The 22,071-nt window shown below is 44.0% G+C and overlaps 1 protein-coding gene across 1 annotated transcript in view; it reads left to right on the forward strand.

Moving 5' to 3' along the window:
* Nucleotides 1-21,419: 21,419 nt before the first annotated feature.
* The window catches only part of Gnaq (G protein subunit alpha q), a 246,765-nt gene continuing 246,113 nt past the window's right edge, over nt 21,420-22,071 (forward strand). Inside the window, exon 1 of the mRNA XM_076560700.1 lies at nt 21,420-21,692. Coding sequence (XP_076416815.1) covers nt 21,557-21,692 — 136 coding nt within the window. The 5' untranslated portion in view covers nt 21,420-21,556. The remainder of the gene's footprint in view (nt 21,693-22,071) is intronic.

Raw genomic sequence — 22,071 nt, forward strand, 5'->3', positions numbered from 1 at the left:
TGTGATTTTTTTTTCTCTTGGTTTTTACTGTCTTTGTTTTAAATATTTAGTGCTTCAGGTATGGTATGTTACAGGGAGTTTCTTTTCTGGTCCTGTTTATTTGGTGTTCTGTTTGCTTCTTGTATCTGTATGGGTGTGTGCTTCCTTGAGGAAGTTTTCATCTACAATCTGGAAGATCTGGCTTATGTCATTAACCTTGGATTCATCCTCATCTGTGTCTACTATAATTAGATAATTTGTTCTTTTCATGGCGTCTCACAGTTCTTGCATGTTTGTTTCATGTGTATGTATCTATGTATGTTTTAATTTTCATCGTCTTGGCCTGTGTGATTGAATTCCCCTACTCTGTCTTCACGTCCTGATACTCTATCTTCTACTTGAGCCATGATGAAGTTTTCCTTTGAGTTTTCTGATTGACTGCTAGAGCTTTTCAGTTCCATCTTCATTTTAGATTGAGTTCTCTTCTATTTTTCTCTATTAAATTTGGTTTTCAAGTCTTGGATTATCATTGTCATTTCATCCATTTGTATGTTTATGTTTTCATGGAAATCACTCAGTCACTAATTGCTCTCCTCTCTAAGTTCATTGAACTGTTTATGCCCCTTTTAAACTCCTTGAATTCTTTGATGAAGTTTATGATAGTTCTTTTAAATCCTGCCTCCTGAGGTTCATATAAATAATTGGAGAATATGTCTATAGTACTAGCAGATTTGGGGGGAGATACACTATCTTGGCCTTTAATATTGTTTGTGTTTGGAGGATGAATGTGTCGATTTCTTTCATTGGTTGTCTGTAAGATTCTGTGCTGTCTAGGGTAGATGGTGTACAGCCTATGCTACTGAAGCAGGGCCCAAGGACCTACTGGCACAAGCAGATAAGGACACAGTGATTATTCAGGCTGAGTCCATGCTCAGATGCCTGAGTTCCAGACTATGACTGCAGGTTGAAGATGGTTTATAGGGTCTAGGACTCACTAGACTGGACCAGCACACAGGATGTGCCACCTGGGCCAAGCTTAGGTACTGGGATCAGCACAGTTGTGACTGATTGGACTAAACCAGCAAACTCGATGAGCAACTAGGACTCAGCCTTGAGAGGTAAGAAAGGTGCATGTGAGAATAATCATAATGGGGGAGCACAGAGGATAAGCAACTAAAACTCAGCCTGGGGAGTTGAGAACGGCATAAGGGGGCCTAGCCAGACTGGGCCAAAGCACAAGATATACAATCCAGAATAGGACCAGGGATTGGAGAGTGTGCAAGGTGGGTTAGAGTTCCCCCCAGAACTTACCAGACCAGACATTGGCACAGAACAAATGCCTGGGTAAGGTCTAGAGGTTGGGTGTGGTAGGGATGGACTAAAGTCAGGTGACTTGAAGAGACTGGACCAGAACGTAGGTTGTTGTCTCATATTCTTTGTGTTTCTTACTTGTGATGTACACATCTGCTGTCTGGCTACATCTCACAGTTTTGACTTTCTCCATTTCCCTACCCTTGTGTAGATGTAACTAACCGTCTTATTAAATAAGAAACACAGAAACAATGTAAAAGAGAAAGCCGAGAGGTCAGAGCTCAGAGCTAAAATCTCACCCTTCCGCCTGCGGTGTCCCAGCTTCCCGAAAAGAGGGCTACTTCCTGTCTGTTCGTTTTTTTTATAGTATGTTGTTCTGCCTTCTCATTGGTTGTAAACCCAAACACATGACTGCCTCGTCACTGTCTGAATGTACAGCCCCCTAGGTCATAAAGGCATATGTCTCCAATGCTGGCTGTATCCCTGAACACACAGAGATCTATGGGATTAAAGGCGTGTGCCACCACCGCCACACTCTGTCTATGGCTCTAATAGCTCTGACCCCCGGGCAACTTTATTTATTAACATACATTCAAAATCACATTTCAGTACAATTAGATTACCACCACACCCTTGTTTGTTTGTTTTGTTTTATATGAGTCTTTCTAGAGTGTTGTCTTTACTGGGAATTAGATTTTCCTACATAGGTGGTGGTGGTGGTGGTGGTGGTGGCGGCGGCGGCAGTGGCGGTGGTGGCGGTGGGGTGATGCCAGCATCAGTGTGGCTTCCTAATTTACCAGCAGTCTCAGCCTTACCTTGCTTCAGGAGACACTTGCGCATTTCCTTTGTGTCTCTGTTAGTGTTCGGGGACAGCAGTGATGGGGTAATGGGTGTAGAAAGTGTAGTTTATAGATTATTTAAAGTTATTGAGATCGATGTTTAATTAGTAAAGTGAAGACAGAGTAAAGAAAAGAGGAAAGAATGTGTAAAATTGACTAAGGAAAGTATGTAGATTTAGGATATGAGAGGTAATTGAGAGACAATTATGGATGTAGAAATAGATAAGAGAAGATTTTGTAGGTAGGGATAAATAAGGGACAGCCATGCATGTCCTTTTGAGTTTGGTACAATTAAAATACAGTAGCTTAACAATTAACCTACAAAGCTGTGAATGTGATTTGCTAAAGGTAGCAATTTTAGGGAGGAAGAAAGTAACTAAAACACGAGAAAGAAAACTAAAAATTAGAAAAAGCCATGCCATGAAACAGAAGGTATATTCCAGATGCAGGTAAGATAGAGTCACTGAGGAAATGGGGAGGGTCCCTTCCCTGAGACTGTCATGTGTAACAGTCTCCACAGGTGGCAGTGAGGACTGATAGCTCCAGCGACTCACACCAGTTAAGTCAGATCACGCTTCTGGACTAGAAGGAGGTCTGTGAGGATGGATGACTTCCTGCCGGAAACTTCTTGCCTTAGCGTCTTGTCCTTTGTGGGTTAGGGATGGAACTTTGCAGGCAAGGCAAAGGGAACGGAGCGCCCGCCCACCCGAGCAGGTATGTCAGCAGAGCCCTGGGATCTACGGCACAGGGCACCTTTCAAGATCCAACTGTGGCTGTGGGGGAGGGATGGGGACTGTTCCTTCTGGCTGGTAGCCAGCCTGGCTGGGGTTCCTTCCTTGGACGCACTGTATGCTCTCATACTTTTATGCTACTCTGCCCTGTTCTCCCTGACAATCACAATCCTGCCTCTTCACGGGTCGTTTGTGGAGACCACACTGACCCCAGTCTGCAGATTCACAGGGTGGCTGAGGTGGCTGGCCACAGGCCCAACACCAACAGGAGCGGCAGTGGTGGGACTTGATGCATGGTAGCAGCGACAGTAGTTTTGGCAGGAAGGAAGCTGTGATGGGTGGATGAATTGGGGCACATGGGTGGCAGCGAGGGTCTCCTAGGTCCCTTCATAGTAGAGGTTTGCTGGTGATGCCTCTCCCGCAGGGAATGTGTTGGCAGCAATGATTACAAATACTTGGCAGAGTGGCTATGACTGCCAGTGGAAGCAATGGCGGCGGCGGCAGCAGAGGGTGTGTGCCAGCTACTGTACCTGGGAGAAGTTCACTAGTGTGCAGGGCAAAAGATGTTCAGCGAGTCAGGCCGGTGCCAGGAGCAGTTTGGTCGGGGCTACAGCAGCCCTGGTCCTCCTTCCTTTAACTATCTTTTTTGTTTGTTTGTTTTCCCGAGACAGGGTTTCTCTGTGTTGTTTTTGTGCCTGTCCTGGATCTTGCTCTGTAGACCAGGCTGGTCCCTTAACTATCTTTAACCCATAACTAAGATGCAGCTTCGTATCTACCATGTGAAAACACATGTGCCTAGTGTTTATGTGTACGTGTGAGAGGATGTGTGTATGTGGGGGGTGCAGAGCCTTAACTAAACATCCTTCTCAATCACTTTCCTCATTTTTTTTTAGACAGGGGTTCTCGCTGACCCTGGAACTTACTGATTTGTCTAGGCTGGCTGGCCAGTGATCTCCAGGGATCCAGATGTCTCTGCTTCTCCAGAGCTGGACTTACAGACATGTGCCACTCAGCCCAGCTATTAGGTGCTGGAAATTTGAACTGAAGTCCTTACCCTTGCATGGCAGACACTTCTGACTGACCCATCATCCCAAACCTGATGACCTGAGTTTGATTCCTGGTCCCCTCATGGTGAAAAGAGATACCCAGCACTGCAAGTAGTCCTCTGGCCTCCACAACATGTGCCATGGCATGCACGTGACCCCAACCCTATACACACAAAAATAAAAAAAAAAATTAAATGTGATTAAATGTTTTAATTATTGGGATTTTGCTCAAATTTCATAAAATAGTTTCATTTTGAACTAAAATACAGAATGGCATCCAGGCATAGTGATATACATTTGTAGTTCGAGTGTCCTGGGCCTTAGGGGTGGAGGGTCACTTGATTCCAGAGAAGTTGAAGACCAGCCTGAGCAGCATGGTGAGAGCCCATCTCAAAGGCTGGAAGACAACAGTACCTACAGGAAGAAGCACAAGCCGCCTCCAGCTTCCCAGCCTTGGGAGATAGAGCTATTAATGGTTTGGGGCACAACTGTGCAACTCACCCCACCTCATAGGCACAGATGGTTGAATCTTTCATAATGGTGCATATTCTTCATACCTAAATCAGGAGGTTCTCAAGTTCAAGGCCAACCTGGCTACATAGATCAAATCCTAAAAAAAAAAAAAAAAAAAAAAAAAAAAAAAAAAAAAGAGAAAACGGAAAAAAAAGGGAAAATTGGAAAACATTATAAGGATCATTTTGTTCACATTGGTTAATATTTACATTTTCATTTAACAAATAATTTAATTTGATAGTATAATTTTCATCATTATTAAGTATTTATATGTAGCATGGTTACTTCATATTTTTCATGTAGATATAATGTAATATAGTTAGCTGATTCTCAGAATCCCGCATATCCTTTCGGCCTGGACCACCTTGAATATTTGACCCTTGGCTTGTTTACATATTTTTATGTAAACTGCTTTATCTGTTATAGGTAACCAGCCATACAAAGAAATACTTTTCACAGCCTGATAGCATCAGATACATTTCCAAAAATGTCATTACTAAATTAAATAACATTTTTGAGTCTTACCATTTTTTCATTTACTGTTGTCAAATTTCTGTCTCATGATGGCATTCAAGTGAGAAAGGGTAGTTGGAGTCAAACCTGAGGACCAAAGTTTGATCCCCAGAACCTGCATGGTGGAAAGGAGCTCCTCAATATTGTCCTCTGACTGCCACAAGTAGTCCATGGAATGCACATGCACACACATGAATAAGTAATGTAAAAATAAATAAATAATATTTTATAATTATGGACTAAACTATGATAAGAAACATGGTCTCTGTTTTGGATGTAACCTCAAGTTAATTTTACATTGGGGCTCTTTTTTGGTCTTGACTCACTTTTCAGAGGAAACCATTTTTTTTGTTTGCTTGTTTTATGTGTCTGAGTGTTTTGCCTACATGTGTGTATGTGCACTATGTATATGCCCAGTGCCCTTGGAGGCCAGAAGAGGAAGTCAGATCCCCTGGAACTGGAGTTACACAAGGTTGTGAGCCACTGTGTGGGTTCTGGGAACCAAACCCAGGTCTTCTGCAAGAGCACCATGTGCTCTTAACTGCTGAGTTATTCTCTAGCCCTTTAGGAGAAAATTTAAGAAAACCAGTACATACTAATTACTATACAAAACAGAATATTCAGAGTCCCAGAAATGTTTTACTGAGAACAAGTGTAATATAATATAATTCTGGGAGGATGACGACATACACTGGACCTTCTTCATTCTTTTGCTTCTCTTTCTCTCCTTTCTTTCTTCCTTTTTTTTTTTTTTTTTTTTTTTTTTTTTTTTTTTTTGATACAGGGTCTCATACAGCTCGGATTGGCCTAGAACTCCTAGAGATCTATCTGCCTAAAGAACTGTAATTAAAGGTCTATACTTCCAGACTCTTTCTTACATCTGAAAGAAAGAAAAATAGAAGTAGATCAACCTAGCACTGTAATTTCTCATCAAGGAAAGAGAGCCACGATGGAATCCTCAGACAACCTTTCTTTTCCTACTCCTATCTCGGAAGCTTGGAGTCTGTTGTTTGGGAACTGCAGTGGCTGGAACCAGCAGCCTTGTGCCCATCCCCGTGGAAAGGTGTACCCTGAAGTAAATGCCTTTGGTGCATCGACATGGCTTAGATGGGATTTCAGAGCCATCAGGCATCTGAGCAATCTTCCCTATCATTCCCATTCCACCACATGCCCTAGACTACTCCAGGCAGGCCCTACTAAAAATCCTTACAAGGCTAATTCTAAGTTAATTCAGGTTAATTCTAAGTGTGACTGAGGTGCATTTGAGTGATTCCAGACTTTTAGATGCTAATCACTTGGCAGAACATAGAGTCCAAGAGATGTGGTGTGTGATGACTTCAGAAAGATTTAAGCAGGGAATGGGTTGAAAGGTTCCTGGGAAAATTACTTTTTCTTTGCTGAATCTGGAGTTTGATTTTAAAGTCTGTTCAAAGGTTCCATATCTTTCAGTTTTCCCTATGAGCATAAGTGAGTAGGTAGCTTATGACGCAGCAAGAGGAATAATAAACAGGACTCCATATCTTCCTGGGATGCACTTTTTTGATATTCTTCCCTGGATCTCTGCAAAATATCAATGCTGAGGTCTAATCCTTTTGAAGCCAAATAAACTGATCCTTCCTTTGGATTTCTTAAGGAAGAAAGAGAAGGCTTAACTGGGAGACTTTTTATTTGCTTTGGGATAGTTTTATTTCTAGATGTAGAGAGTTAAAAGGGTGTTTGGCATTGGCAGAATAAAATTTTGGAAATCCATACAGAAGAAACCAAGAATATACTTCAACTATGATGTCTGGTGAATTTGTATTAGAAGGAAGCCTGGACTATTTTAGAAAATCTATCAGGAAGACTTTTCACTGAATGGTAGGTTTTATGAGAACCCCTTAAAATCAAATGACTTGTGATTTCTTAATCTTAATTTTGGGCATACTGATTTTTATTCAGTAAAAATGGTGGTCACTATGATTTATGGACAGATGTACAGGTTTATAAAAATGTCTAAAATTGTTGAATTCTTCAAGTAGTTTATAATGATGAAGAAAACCCCAACATTATAATTAGAAAAAAAGTCAATGATTTTGTTCCTAGGTTAATTCATTGTCTTTATTACTTTTCTAATGCTGTGAAGAAGCACCAAGACCAAAACAACTTATAAAAGAAAGCATTTAATTGGGGGATTGCTTACAGTTTCCGAGGGTGAGTCTATAATCATCATGGTGGGGAGCATGGGGGCAGACAGTCATGGCATTGAGACAGTAGCTGAGAGTTTTTATCTTATCTGCAAGTTGGGGCCAAAGAGAGATAGATAAAGATGGAGATGAAGATAAATACATAGATAGATAGATAGATAGATAGATAGATAGATAGATAGATAGATAGATAGATAGATAACTGGCAATGCCATAGGCTTTTGAAACCTCAAAGCCCCCCCCCCCCAGTGACACACTTCCTCCAACAAGGCCACATCTCCTAATCCTTCCCAAATAGTTTCACCAACTAGGGACCAAGCATTGAAATAAGAGACTATGGGGGTGTTCTCAATCAAACCACCACACCTGTTATCTTAAAATCAACAGTTAGTATTTAGCAAAGAGGGTGAAGAGGATCTCATAAGTTGCTGCTGAATTTCTCCGTGGAGTTTATTTTAGAACATGGAGTTATATACATAGAATTACATATAAGGAAGTTTATTCACCATGAAAACAAATTGGGAACAACATACATCTCAAACAGCTTATAAATTTTAAACAGATTATAAATTTAAACAGTGGAACACCAAGTAGGCACTGACATTATTTTTAAAGCACCATTAATAAATTAGAAACTCACGAAAAGCAACAAACTAGGTACATAAATATTTATAACAAAAGCAGTGCAGTTCTAGGAACAAATAACCATCCACAAAGGCCTGACCGAAAAAGAGGGACTCTCCAAGAGGACACTATGTAATACCAGAAAGCTTGTGCTGCACAGACCCATCCCTGGTGCATTGTGAGGGGAAAGGACAAATTACAGATTAAGTTGAATGGTATACAGCATTTAGGTAACTTTTGTTTATTATTGTTATTACTATTATTATTGAGGTGCTGAGGATGAACCCAGGACTTCAAACATGCTAGGCAAGCAGTCTACCACTGATCTCAAAAAGTCCTTTTGTCTATAGATGCATATGTTTCTGGAAGTCTCCCGAAGAAACTAGTGACACCAGTTCCCTGTGGGGGTCAGGGAACTGACTGGAAGAAGACTTCTTGTGTGAAACTGAGGAAAAAGAAAAGAAACGAAGAGGAAAGGAAAGAAAGAAGGAAAGAAAGAAAGGAAGGAAGGAAGGAAGGAAGGAAGGAAGGAAGGAAGGAAGGAAGGAAGGAAGGAAGGAAGGAAGGAGAAAGAAAACAACAAAGAAACAAGGAAGGACTAGTGCTCACGGTCTGGAAGGAGGGGAGTGGGGCCGGGGAGCTGCTGCAGTTCAGGTGAGTGAGGAGCAACCCCCTCCTCAACAGGACTGGCCTTGCTTCCCAGCTGGCTTGGTAATTCTGGCTTCCGACATCACCGGTCTCTCACAGTAACTCTGCTGTTGTTGCTCCCAATCTTGTCTGCACTTTGGAATACCTGGGGGCAGAAACGTTACTAAATAAACGCTAAAGCTCACCCAGAGTCCAATCTTCTAGTGCTCTTTAATGCCCCCCAGGCACCCCTGATATGCAGTCAGGGGCCAACCTGCCTGTTTTTAGCCTTAGACCTTGATTTTGATGGGAGATACAAATGCCTCAGCAGAAGCACTATGTGGCTATGGGCTTCCTGAGAACAGGTAAAGGATTGATCTTTCCAAAAAAATATGAATATGAATTGGACAGATGATTCAGTAGCTTAAGCCCCTGCTGTGAAAGCAAGAGGACCTTAGTTTTGTGTGGCAGCCAGCTTGTAATTCCAGCCTCAGGAGGCGGAGAGAGGATTCCCAGAGCAAGTTGGCTAGCCACATGGAAAGCTCTGGGATTGATTGAGAAGGCTGCCTAAAAAGAACAAGATGGAAGGCAATGAAAGATCCCCTACATCAACCTTGCACCTCCACACATGTGTGTACAAATACATACGTGTACCTGCACACACATGTGTACTCATATACATGTTAATACATACACACACATACAAACACATGAAAAAAGAAGGAAAACTTCTAGTACCAGAGATGGAACCAGAGCCTCAGGCACGAAGGCAAGAGCTCTAGCACTGAGCTACACCACAGCCTGAGTACATGTTTTGAGACCAGGAAAGCTGGAGGCCAAAGATGGCTTCCCATGGAAACTAGTTCATTTTGAAGAAAGAAACATCACACTAGAACTTGATGGTGAGACTCTGTTGCTGATGTCACCCCTTGTATGTCACTGGACTTGGAGAAATAAAGTTGGTACTCACTAGAAAGCTTCCTCCCTGTTGGTTCATAGTAATAGAAGGTGCTATGCAGGCTGCTGGGGGGAAAAGTTAGCAATAGTCTTACCCAGCTATGAACCTTGTGAACTCTAATAATGACTGGAGTAGGAATATGGTACTATATTGGCATGAATATTGTGGGATAACCAGCTACTTTCTGACTAGATTTAAGGCCTGCTCTACAGGAAGAAACATACTTGGTGCTGTAAATCTGATTAGCCATGGTTGGAGAGCTCACAGATACAGCTCACAGATACAAGAATAAACTTATTATTATTATTCTGCCAAATTATACCAGGGGTGTGAGGGAGGAGTTTCCTGGCCCCCTGACTGAGGGTGATGGCTTCTGGGGAAGGGGCATCAGTTTTCTTTAATAGTGTGGCTCCTGGCAGATCAACCATGCTCTAAAGGGATGGACCCTCTACACAGAAAAATATGGACAGCAAAGAATTGGAATTGATGAGCTATTATTTTTAAAGGAGGATATAATGTTGGGAGGATATATTTTTAAGGGAGGGGAGGTTGCAAGATGGACCTGGGAAGAGTTCCGGTGAAAATAATCAAAATACATCACATGCTTTTTTCATTTTTTATATAACAAAATATAATATAATAAGATAAATCATATTCGGACAAGACAAACCAATAGAAGGAAAAGAGCCTAAGAGAAGGCACAAGAATCAGGGACCCACTCATTTGCACACTCAGGAATCCCATAAAAATACTAAACAAAGCTATAATATACGTAGAGGACCTGGTGCAGACCCATGCAGGCCCTGTGCATGCTGTCTCAGTCTCTGTGAGTCCACATGAGCTTGCTCATGTTGATTCAGAGGGCCTGTTTTCTTGGTGTCCTCCATCCCCTCTGGCTCTTACACTCTTTCTGCTTCCTTTTCTTCAGGGTTCCCTGAGCTCTGATGGGAGGGATTTGATGGGGACATCCCATTTAGGGCTTTCTGTTCCAAGGTCTCTCTCTCTCTTTTCATAATGCCTGGCTGTGGGTCTCTGTATTCGTTCCCATCACATTTCACAAAAAATTTAAAGAATTAATTGAAAAAAGCTTAAAGAAAGGAGCAAATGTATGAGAATTTCAAGTAATTAATAAAAACCTTATTAAAAAGAAAGCAACATCAGATAAATAAATTGTAAAAAATTTAAATTTCAGCCTAGCCTGTGTTACTTCCTGGCTGTAAAACCCAGGTTCATTAAGAGACCTTTAGCTACCACACTGCAAAACAGGCAATTTGATTAGCTCAGAGGTTTTGAAGATGGCCGGAGGGTAGAGTGACTATTTCTTGTTGCCCTCTCCCCATTAGTAGAACTTTTACTTAGCCCTGTAGAGACTGGCTGGTTTTCTATGAAGCTTTATTTTCAAGAAAAAATTTCAGAGTTAATTTTTTCCTGGATCTCATTACTTCTTAGCTCTCCCCCTGTGTATAGCCTCTCCTTCTCTTGCACCCCCCACACCTCACCCCTGCCTCCCACTCTCCTCCTCTTCCACCCCCACCCCTGCCTCCCACTCTCCTCTTCTTGCACCCCCACCCCTGCCTCCCACTCTCCTCCTCTTCCACCCCCACCCCTGCCTCCCACTCTCCTCCTCTTCCACCCCTGCCTCCCACTCTCCTCCTCTTCCACCCCCACCCCTGCCTCCCACTCTCCTCTCTTGCACCCCTCCCACATCCCCCACCCCTGCCTCTCACTCTCCTCCTCTTCCTTCCCACCCCTGCCTCCCATTCTCCTCTCTTGCATCCTCCCCACCCCTGCCTCCCATTCTCCTCTCTTGCACCCCTCCCACATCCCTCACCCCTGCCTCCCATTCTCCTCTCTTGCACCCCTCCCACATCCCTCACCCCTGCCTCCCATTCTTCCTTGTTTTTCCTGTGGTGGCACCCAAACATCTGGCACCTACATCCACATAAGACCTAAGAAAGCTTAAAACAACTTCTAAACACACAAAAATAGAGCCAAATGTGGCTTCCTAGTCTCGTGTCTCTCATGCCAGCTGCAGTACAGAGATGTCTCCTGTTAACTGCCAGCATGCCATGAGCTAAGTCTCCTGGAGGGTTCTCACAGTCTAGGTGTCTCCCAGCCACTGCCTGTGGGCTTGAGCTGCCAGCGTGAGCTCTACCAGTGAGCTGCATGATGGGGTTGGGGTTCTGCTCATGTAGACAGAAAAGATTACAGATGCTCAGTAAAGCCAGATCCAGACAGAAAAACCTCTAAACAGATTATAGTGTGTTTAAAAATGTATAAAGGCTTGGGAGAGAAAAAAAAGTGTATAGTCAGTCATAATATGTGTGTGTGTTTGTTTGTTTAAAAATAATATAGTCCTTAAAAAGGGAGTAAAGTAATACAAAAGAAAAAAAACTACATAAAGTTGGAAAATACACAGAGAGTCTGGGTCCTGTATGTTATTGTGTTGTCTTTAAGTTTTTTGGCCGCTAAGAGACACTGGATTATGAAAGTTGCTAGATTAAACCAACCTATATATTTAAAAAATATCTTGACTTCAAAATGGAAATCAAAACATGTGTTGCTTTGGGGGAGAGGTTATGCTTTTATTTCCACAGGAAATGAGAGGCTGAGGATTCATTGCAGATTGACATGGATTAGTTTGATCAAGGAAGACCCCCTGAAAATCTTAACTACATACATTTAAAAAAAAAAACTAAAAAAAACTACAAAACACATAATGTGTATTTTACCTGCTCAAACACACAACAAAAAAAAATCATCTTTGGCTAACTTGTATACAATACACAGCCTATACTTGTATTACTACAGATATGTATATTACCTTTAAAAGTTTATGTACTTTCAGAACAAGGGGACCAGACACCAATGACAACAAATGCCCAAGGTGATCCAGCATCTCACAATGTCTCTGTTTCAGTTTCCTCAGAGTCCTGCATTCAGAACAGTTTCAAGGATACTGGCTGAGATGGTCCAGCCTCACAAACTACTCCAGCTAACACCTAACAATTATCTTGATTTTTCTCAAGATTCCCCCAAAGATAACAGTGCCACAATGCCCACATTCCCAAAGGATAAATTATGGATGTTTGTCTTTGTTTAGGGGAGTTGGTTGCAAATTATTATTGGTCATGTCAAAAAATAAACAAAAAACAAAACAAAATAAAACTAAGCAAAGGAGTTAGATTCAAAGATCTCTTTCTGAAAGAAAAAAGAGAGTGTAATATAGAAATGATAAGATAAAAGGATAGATTATTGAATCTACTTTAATCCAAGAAACAATGATTAATCTTAAATATTTTATATTGGTATGGATTTTGGTTTACTGATACAAAGTTAAAGTTATTTTTGTTATACTGTATGTATATTTCTACTCTTGTTTGGGTTTTTGTGCTTATATAGCTCATTTAAATATATGATGTATAATTAAAAATACAGGTTAGTAGTCATCTATAATAATAAAACTTGTAGTCGTATTAGGTATGTTTTCAAGGTTAAACAGATATATTTAGATAGATAGATGGTCTTCAAACACTTCAAAGACTTACAGAATATGGCACTTAAAATGTTTTAAAAAACATAAGGCTTTTCTTGGCAGTGAGACACATCTGCTCCTGACAGCACCAATTTACTTCAAAGAAGATGATGAGCATTGAAGAAACTCCATATGGAGTTTACTTTCTTTGTGGCAAAAGCTAGCCATTTGAGCAAAGAAACTGCCCTTGCCTGAATTGCTGACAGTATACTGTCCGACTGAACCAACAGGATGCAAAAAAAGGTGATTGCCAAACTTTGCCAAGACAAGGTAGGACAGTCCTTCAGAATTCCCTGCTTCTCAGAAAAGTCTGTCAGATATACTTGACCTGTGGGCCAAAGTTGGATGCCCCAATGTTACAGATCTTTGGGTAACTGTCCAGGCAGCCAGATGTCCCTGTCATTAGGTAACATTTCACCCTTCTGGGGTCTTTGATGGAGTTAAATACTAAATAATTGGACTTAAAGTTTTCCTTAGTTATGATAAAAAGGTAAATTAGGTATAAAACTTCAGACTCACAAAGATAACATAGCTAATATTTTCTCTAAATTTGCCAAATACAAACAGACTGGATATTGTGTATCTATAATTCTTACTTGATAACTTTTTGTTGTTTATAATTTTACTATGTTAAAGTTCAAACTTATTTTTATTTAGACAAAATGGAGAAATGTGGAATATTCCTTTACACTGTGTAAATATATGTTACTGTTAGCTGGACAGGATAAGGTTAGTCAGGAGAACCAGACTAAGGACACTGGGAAGAAGAAGGGCAGAGTCAGAGGAGTTGTGAGCCAGACACTGAAGAAGCAACATGGGAAGTTTATAGATGAGGTAAATGAGCCTCAGGGTAGGACATAGATTAATGGAAATGGGCTAATTTAAAATGTAAGAGTTAGCTAGTAACAAGCCTGAGCAATCAGTTGAGCATTTATAATTAATAATAAGTCTCTGAGTGGTTATTTGGGAAGTGGCTGGTGGAACAGAGCTGACTGTGGTCCTGATGACAAACTGCATACACTGTGGTGCAGGATCAAATCCAGGGCTTTTCACACACGGAGGATGTACTCTACCACTGAACTTCATTCCCAGCCTACAATCCTTGATTTTGGTTGCTATTGTTGGTTTTAGGGTTTTGTTGTTGTTTTTGTTGGTGGTTTTTAATTAATTAATTAATTAATTAATTAATTAGTTAATTTGACAGTATCTTATGTAGCATAGGCTGGCCTTGAACTCAGCATGTAACTGAAGATGACTTTGAATTCCTGATTCTTCAGCCTCCCCAGTGCTGGAATAAAGTCATGTTCCACTACTTGCTTGTTCCCAGCCAGTCTAAATGGAAGCCAAGCAGTGAGCCTAAAACCAGGTATTTTCTGCGCTGTTCTTGTCATTTGCTTTTCCTTATTTTCTTGATGCTGTGTGTATTTTTGGAGAGGTTGTAGAAAGTTTCACTCTTTGTGTTTGGATAGCCTCCTCAAGCCAGTTCTTTTGTTTCAGCTCCAGAAGCAGCACTAGTATGGATTTTTAAGCTGTGCAGATGCATCTACCCCACCCCAAAAGATCATTCTTTTTTTTTTTTTTTAATATGATCACAATTCCCCACTTTTATGCCATCTCACTGATATCTTTAAGGATTTATTTTAAAAGTTTCTGTGTGTGTGTGTGTGCCTGTGTGAGTATGTGTGCTATTGAGTGTGAGTGCCCTTGGAAGCCAGAGTGAGTTGGATACTGGAGTATACTGATACTGGAGTACAAGTAGTTGTTCGCTGCCTGTTGTGGGTGCTGGGAACTAAACATTGGTCCTCTGCAAGACAGAAAGCACTCTTAACCACTGAGCCATCCCTCTAGCCCATGACCAATAACTTTAAATCAAGATCAGGACAATCAAGGCTTTGCTCTGGATGTACGATTTCAAGTACCAAAATCCTCAATGATCAAGATAAATAATATTCTAATGCATGACTTTAAAGTATAAATTAATGCAAAAATCCACCTCAACATTTAAAGAATGAATCATCAGAATATGTAGAGGAAGCAGGATCATGTTAGTGTTGAGCCACACTAGAGGCTGCGTCCTGGGCTCATTCTGTACTGCCCACTAGGTTCATGACAAACTTGATTCTTAGAAATTAGAGTAAGGATGAGAAGATGGAAATAATTTGTAAATCAACTATTATGAAAGGGATCTCATGGAAATTTTGTGCCTTGAAGAGATTTTGGTAATTGTGACAAATAGAAAAAAAATAAAACAAGAAATAAAAAAAGAGAATATTTTCTGTCTAATTTTGTTAGAGTGGACATTTTATATTTATCTAAAATTGAATAACTGCTGAGCAGTAGTGGTGCATGCCTTTAATCCCAGCACTTGGGAGGCAGAGGCAGGTGGATCTCTGAGTTAGAGGACAGCATGATCTACAGAGTGAGGTCTGGGACAGCTGGGGCTACACAGAGAATCCCAGTCTCAAAAAAAAAAAAAAAAAAAAAAAACCCACACACAAACAAAAATTGAATAGCTATCACATCTTGACATACTTACCACGGCAGGTTGAAACACTAAGAATAATAGCTATTGATAGGCTAATATTAAGACCATTTCAATCACGAAGAAGACAGACTAGCAGGCACTTTAATTACTTACATGCTTTCTAACAACATATTCTGTGTCTCATTAACTTATCCTACACTGAGCAACTAGCAACCTCAATTATATGTTGTGTCTTAATATCCAAGGTATAACTGATCATGGTGGAAATAGCAACTTTCCTATAAAGTTGGCTTGGAGTTAATACGTGTTTCCTTCTGGGTTTGAACAACAAGGTTCTCCCCAGCTTTTTTGATTCCCTAATGATGGCTGATTTCCCTTGGTGAACTCATTTGAGGTTAGGGTTTGACAAACTGGATTGAGGAATATTTTACAGAAAAAAGTAAAGCTCTGATGGGTACCAAAGGCTAAGTGGTGTGGGCAGTTAGCGAAAGGCCAAGCTCCATGTCACCAATGTACGATTTCTTTGATTAAAACATCTACTTAAATGTTTTTTAAGCATCAGTTAAACTCAGGTGCTATTCTAGGCATTGGATTCAGGTGGGAACAAAACACAAAAATCTTAGCCCTTTAAAGCTGTACATGAAAATCATTAAAGGAGATGTGAAAAATGATTCTCTGATATAGAAATAAGGAAGGAGAAATAAATCACTCTGGCACATTAATTCAAAATTTCTGCTTTCTACTCACCGTCTCATGTGCAATGCCCATGTGTAGGCGGGTATGTCACTAAAGAGACTATGATCTGGTCCAGATGATGCACAGTTGGACACAAACTGGTCAGAACTGTTACTATGGGCCTGCGGTTTCAAGTTCTTGGTTAGGATCTAAAATCCATATTTCTTTTCTCTTCTCCTAATTCCTTCCTACTCCTCTTACTCTTCTTCCTCCCCCTTTCCTTCTCCTCTTCTTCCTCTCTTTCCTCCTTTTCCTCCTCCTCTTCCTCCTCTTTTTCCTTCTCTTCCTCCACTCTCTGCCCCCACCTCTGACAGGGCTTCATAAGCTCAGTCTGGCCTCAATCTATGTAGCCAAAGATGACCTTGAACATTTAATCTTCCCGTCTCCACCTCTGAAATGTTGGGATTACAGACATGTGCCGTTATGTCTACTATATGGGGTGCTGAGGATTGAACCCAGGGCGTTGTGAGTGCTAGGCAAGCACTCTACCAACTTATCTACATCCCTAGTCCTATGTTACTCCCTGATGTTCAAGTTCTGGAAGCTAGCTAAGATTTTTTAGTAAGCACCTGAGTCAAAAATCAACACTGCTGGGCGCAATGGTGGGCACCCCAAGCCCCAGCTTCTCAAGACGATGAAGCAGGAGGATAGCGTAAGTCCAGGAGTTCTGGAACTGTGTGAGCAACACAGTGAGACCCTGTCTACAGGAAGAAGTATACATCTGCAGCACTAAATATATTTGGATAAAGTCAGAGGGTTGTCTACATGCATTTTCAGGGCTTGGTAAAGCAAGAATGTCAGAGGTACCGTTTCATCTAGGATATCTTTTGGCTTTGCAACGTGTGTATTTTTCTCTTGGAGAAGACACTGTGCTTTGTGCCAGGTTTTTCATCCTCAAGTTGACCCTGAAAGGCTCTCAGCTAGACAGCTGATCATACTGTTTCTGGGGTTATAGGAATGATCCTCTAGGTGGCGCCATTTACAGCTTTCTCATTTGACCTGGGTCAATTTCCTTCTTAAGGAATAAGCCCCCTTTATTTCTTGGCCAGATAGTGGTGCTGGCAATTCTGCACAGAGCAGCTCTTTCCCAGCTGATCTAGTGTCAGCAGTGTCTCAGACTTATTTCCAACTGGCTGTTTAGTTTCTCCATCTGTTGCTTACCAACGCTCCCTGGTTGATTTTAATGGTACCTTGGACTACCACTCCAAATGAATTGTGTGAGCAAGTCATTCCTGGTGCACTAGTTAGTATTAAGTGCTTCTCGTTTGCATTGCTTATTCTCTTATGCATGTGGGTTATTAATTTTGCATTGTTTATTCTTTTATTTGTGTGGACTGTCTACCCAAACAGATTATAAAGTCTTTAAGAGCTCTGTTTGCCTCAGGCACCTGGCATAATACACTGCCTAAAAGGCTGTCTGCCAGTGATGTAGGTGGTGGCATGCTTGTGCTTATTCAACATCTAAAGAATATATGTCCTAGGGCTGCAGAGATGGCTCAGAGGTTAAAAGTACTGGCTGCTTTTGCAGAGGACCTGGGTTCAATTCCCAACACCCACATGATGACTCACCACTATCTGTGACTCCAGTTCCAGAGGATCTGATGCCCCTTCTTGCCTCTGCAGGCACCAGGCACACATATGGTGCACAGACATACATGCAGGCCAAAAAAAAAAAAATACACAAAATAAAATTAAATAAGAATTAATTAAAAATATTATCTGTTCTAGGCTGGGTATGGTGGTGAATGCTTTTAATCTCAGCACTCTAGAGTTAGGTAGATCTCTGTAAGTTCAAAGCCAGCCTGGTCTACATAGCAAGTTCCAGGCCAACCAGGGTCCAGCTCTAGTCTAGTCTCAGCATTCTTTTGGGTCCTTGAGAGTGGGAAAGCCCCTGTTCTTAGTTTCTCTCTCTCTCTCTCTCTCTCTCTCTCTCTCTCTCTCTCTCTCTCTCTCTCTCTCTCTCTCTCTCACACACACACACACACACACACACACACACTAAGAAGCAGCCATGCTAAGTGACTAGGAACAAAGGTACTGTACATGGCCTGCTTTCTGGATTCCCCTTCAGTCCTTTCTTACTCAGATGGGTTTAGAAGAGATTTTTCATTTCACTCTTGGACTCTGCCTCCATGAGACTTCAATATGCCTTTCCTTTTTTTTTTTTTTCCTTTCTTCTCATCCCCGAAGGCTGGGCAATAGATTGGGGTGCATGGGCTGGGTAGGTTTCTGACGTGGGATACCACAGGGGAGATAACAGTCTGTTTTCTCTGAAGTTCAGAGCATCCAGGACTTTGTGGTTTGCCTTTCAGCCACACAGTAATCACCTTCGAGTTCTCAGAATGGCTTATCATCCCACAGTCTGTCTCCGGAGATTTTGATTTGGAATTGTTCTTTAAAGGGGTGTACATACACATTTATGGAAAGTAATTTCTTTGTTCTGTTCTTTTCTTCCTTCCTTCTTTTCCTCCCTTCCCACAGGGCCTCTCCTTCAGTGGGCCAGACTGGTATTCCAGCAGGCTGAGTACTTCCCACCAAGCTAAGCCTATACAGTCTTTAGGATCCATTGAAATGTACCTGCGACGTTATCCAACTCTTCCAAACAGGATGGTTACTTTTACCCCAATGCACACACAAGTTCCTTCTGTTTTGTCTTCTCCTTATTACTTCAGAGACATATCAGACTGAAGACTTTTGCCTGTGGAGTACAAGGGACAGTGCTGTAGGCTCTTGATGACTCCTTTCTGCATCTTAACTGTGTTTACTCATGGCAGGCAGTTAATCCTTGTTTGTTGATTTAATGAACTGGAATTTTTTAACATGAGCCCTGTTTAGTTGCATAATTTGGAGTCCATTCTTCTCAAACACACTCAACGCCATGATGAGTTTCTGTATGGACTTCATTTGTTTGATTTAGGTTATGGGGATGTTTGCTTGGCAAATGCTTTCCAGATACATCAAAGGGTTTGGGATAGATTTAGGTTCACGCTTGGAATTTTCTCTTCCTGTTTCCTTCTTGATGTCCTTATATAGCTTTACCCTGTGGTTGCTGGTATTCCTATTTCCTGATTTCTTCCCAATGAGTGATACATTCTCCTACTGATTGTGCTATCATTTTCAAAATCTGGTCAGTGCCAGGGGGTGTCCCTGAGGTTGAGATAGGAGTGACAAAACAAAGAGGTCAATTAAGCCACAATATAATTATTACTGACATCATAATGGCACCATTTGGGTCTGGCTCCTTAGGAAACCAGACATGGGATGTTGATCATTTTGTTTTCCAACGCTTTGTGTCCCTCCAACACACACACACACACACACACACACACACACACACACACACACACACACACGAGAGAGAGAGAGAGAGAGAGAGAGAGAGAGAGAGAGAGAGAGAGAGACTACTTGCTATTTCCCCCGAAGCCATTTTACATTTCTGCCTATTGACTGAATCTTTAGTCATTTAAGTTTTCCTTTTTCCCAGCAAATCTACCAGTTCTTTGAAGGTACTCATATAAAAGGGGTGAGAGATTTGTTTCTTTTGCTGCCTTGGTCAGCTGTCTTTTTAAAAAGCAGAGCTTATAACAAACACATTTTTTATGTCCATAACTCGATCTGAGTCCTGGCTTAGCGAGTCAATGTGTGCGCGCACCGAGGGGGTGGAGAATAAGGCAAACTGGAAGAAAGACCTTGAAGTCCAAGACTGTTCGTTCTGAATTTGTAGCAACGGTTATGACCTTACATCGCAGCCGGGATCAACAGGAGCAGTTAGTTCATGGAAAGCACAAAATGTGAAGGCCTTAGCTTCTACAAAGGCAGGAACATAATACGAATCTCATCTCTTCTTGTTGAGACACACTGAATTTGAATGAAACCCCCCCCAAATAGAACCCTGAATGAACAAGAGCTTTCCTATTTATTAGCGAACTGTCTCAAATTAGAAGTGTAGAAACTAAATAGAATTTTGCTTCAATGATTATTAGTTTCTGCACTTTTCCCTATTTTATTCCCTCCCTTCCTCCTTTTCTTTGATACTAGGACTCACAGGCAGGAGTCCTCCTGCCTCAGCCTGTTGAATGTGGAGCTTATGGGCATGAACCACCATCCGCGGCTCTTTCCCTTTATTTTGTACTGCTTGGCATTCTTCCAGAAGCCATCCTTAACTGTCACGGTGTAGAAGGGTCAACCCCATATTACCAGGCTGTTTAACATAGTGTGCTGGTACCAGAAAACAAACACTTCAGTGACCCGAAAAGTTGGAACCCATCAAGAGGCTCTTGGAAACTTGGGCAGCTTCATTTTTCTCTTCTGGATTCAGATTCCTATCTGGAGATACCGAGGACAGTTCCGTCCACAAATCTCTCGGTAACCCCCTCACCCCGCACCCCGCGAGCCAGCGAGAATTGCTTCTCTTCCCCAGTGCGCAGTACCCCATTTTCTAAGACCGCCCTAGGGTCAGGGGCCACTCGAGGCAGCGTCAAGCCCAATGGCGTTTTAGAAATAGGAAAGGGCAGCAGGGCTGCAAGGCGGCCCGAGGCGCAGCGCGTGGGCCCCGCGCAGGGCTCCCGTGGCGCCCGCGGCCGGAGGGCAGGCCGAGGCCGCCATATTCTGGCCGACCACGCCCCGGAGGCCCGCGGCAGCCGAAGGTCGGTGTCCGCCTGCCGGCCCCGCTCGAGCGGCCGTGACCGTCGCGCCCCGGACCGCGCGGAGGGAGGCGGCTGCGGAGCGGGGCCGGCAGCCGGGGGCGGGGCGAGAAGCGCGCGAGCCGTCCAGGAGGGGCCGCGGCACCGCCCCTCGCGCTGCGCCCGCCCCCCTGCGCCCGCCCTCCTCGCGCCGCCGCCTCCCTCCCGGATCTGTGCTCCAGTTCAGAGAAAGGAGAAAATGTGTGTGTGTGGCGAGGGGGAGGGCGAGCACTGAGCAGCCGCGGCGCGCCTGGCAATCGGGCCGGGTGGGCGTCCGGCGGAGGCGGGGGCGGAGGCGGGGAGCGCGCGGCGGCCGGCTGCCCGGTTTGCGCGCGAGCCGAGTGGGCGCGGGCAGGCCGAGGGCGCCCGGAGCCGAATCGGGTGGCGGCGAGGAGCGGACGCGCTGGGCGCGCGGAGCCGTCGGCGGTCGCTCGCTGCGGGGCCGCCTCGGTGGATGAGCTCGGGCCGCTGGGCGCACAGCCTAGGGCAGCGTCGGCGGCGGCGCGGGGCTCCAGGAGGGCCGCGCGCTCCCCGGGAAGGCGGTGTGTGAGCGCGGCCGGGCGCGGCGGCCTTTCCTCGCGCGCCCCAGGCCCCCCGGCCCCGCTCGTCCCCGGCCCGCCTGGGCTGCGGGCCCGGCCGTCGTCCTCCCCGCGGCTCCCCTGAGCTCGTCCCGGACGCGCGCCCGGGCGGCGGGGCTCCGCGGCCGCCGCTGCCTCGGGGGAGCGAGGGCGGAGGGTGTGTGTGCGCGCGTGTGAGCAGGGCGCCGGCGGGGCTGCAGCGAGGCACTTCGGAAGAATGACTCTGGAGTCCATCATGGCGTGCTGCCTGAGCGAGGAGGCCAAGGAAGCCCGGAGGATCAACGACGAGATCGAGCGGCAGCTGCGCAGGGACAAGCGCGACGCCCGCCGGGAGCTCAAGCTGCTGCTGCTGGGTGAGTACGGGCCTCGGGCCCCGGTGCCCCCCGCCCCGACTCGCCGCTGCCCTCCCCGCGCGCGCCCCCGGCCGGCACCCGCACCCGCGCGCGCGCGCGCACACAGGGGCCGAGGGCCGGGGCTGCCCGGCGCGGAGCCGCGGCGTGCGCCTTTGGTGGCGGTCAGGGCCGAGCTCCGTGCGCCCGCCGGGTCTGCGGGACGGCTGAGCGTTCGCGCGAGCGGCGCGGGTGGGCGATGGCGTGCGGTGCGGTGACCCGCCAGCGTCCATTGTGGCGCGTCGTGGGGTGGAGAGGGAAGGGTGGGAACGGGGAGCAGACTCAGGACTGGATTCTGCTAGGAAAGGTGCTGTGGGAGCCGTGGCTGGCGCTCCAAAGAAAC

Source organism: Peromyscus maniculatus, chromosome 1 (assembly GCF_049852395.1).
Source record: "Peromyscus maniculatus bairdii isolate BWxNUB_F1_BW_parent chromosome 1, HU_Pman_BW_mat_3.1, whole genome shotgun sequence".
NCBI lineage: Eukaryota > Metazoa > Chordata > Mammalia > Rodentia > Cricetidae > Peromyscus > Peromyscus maniculatus.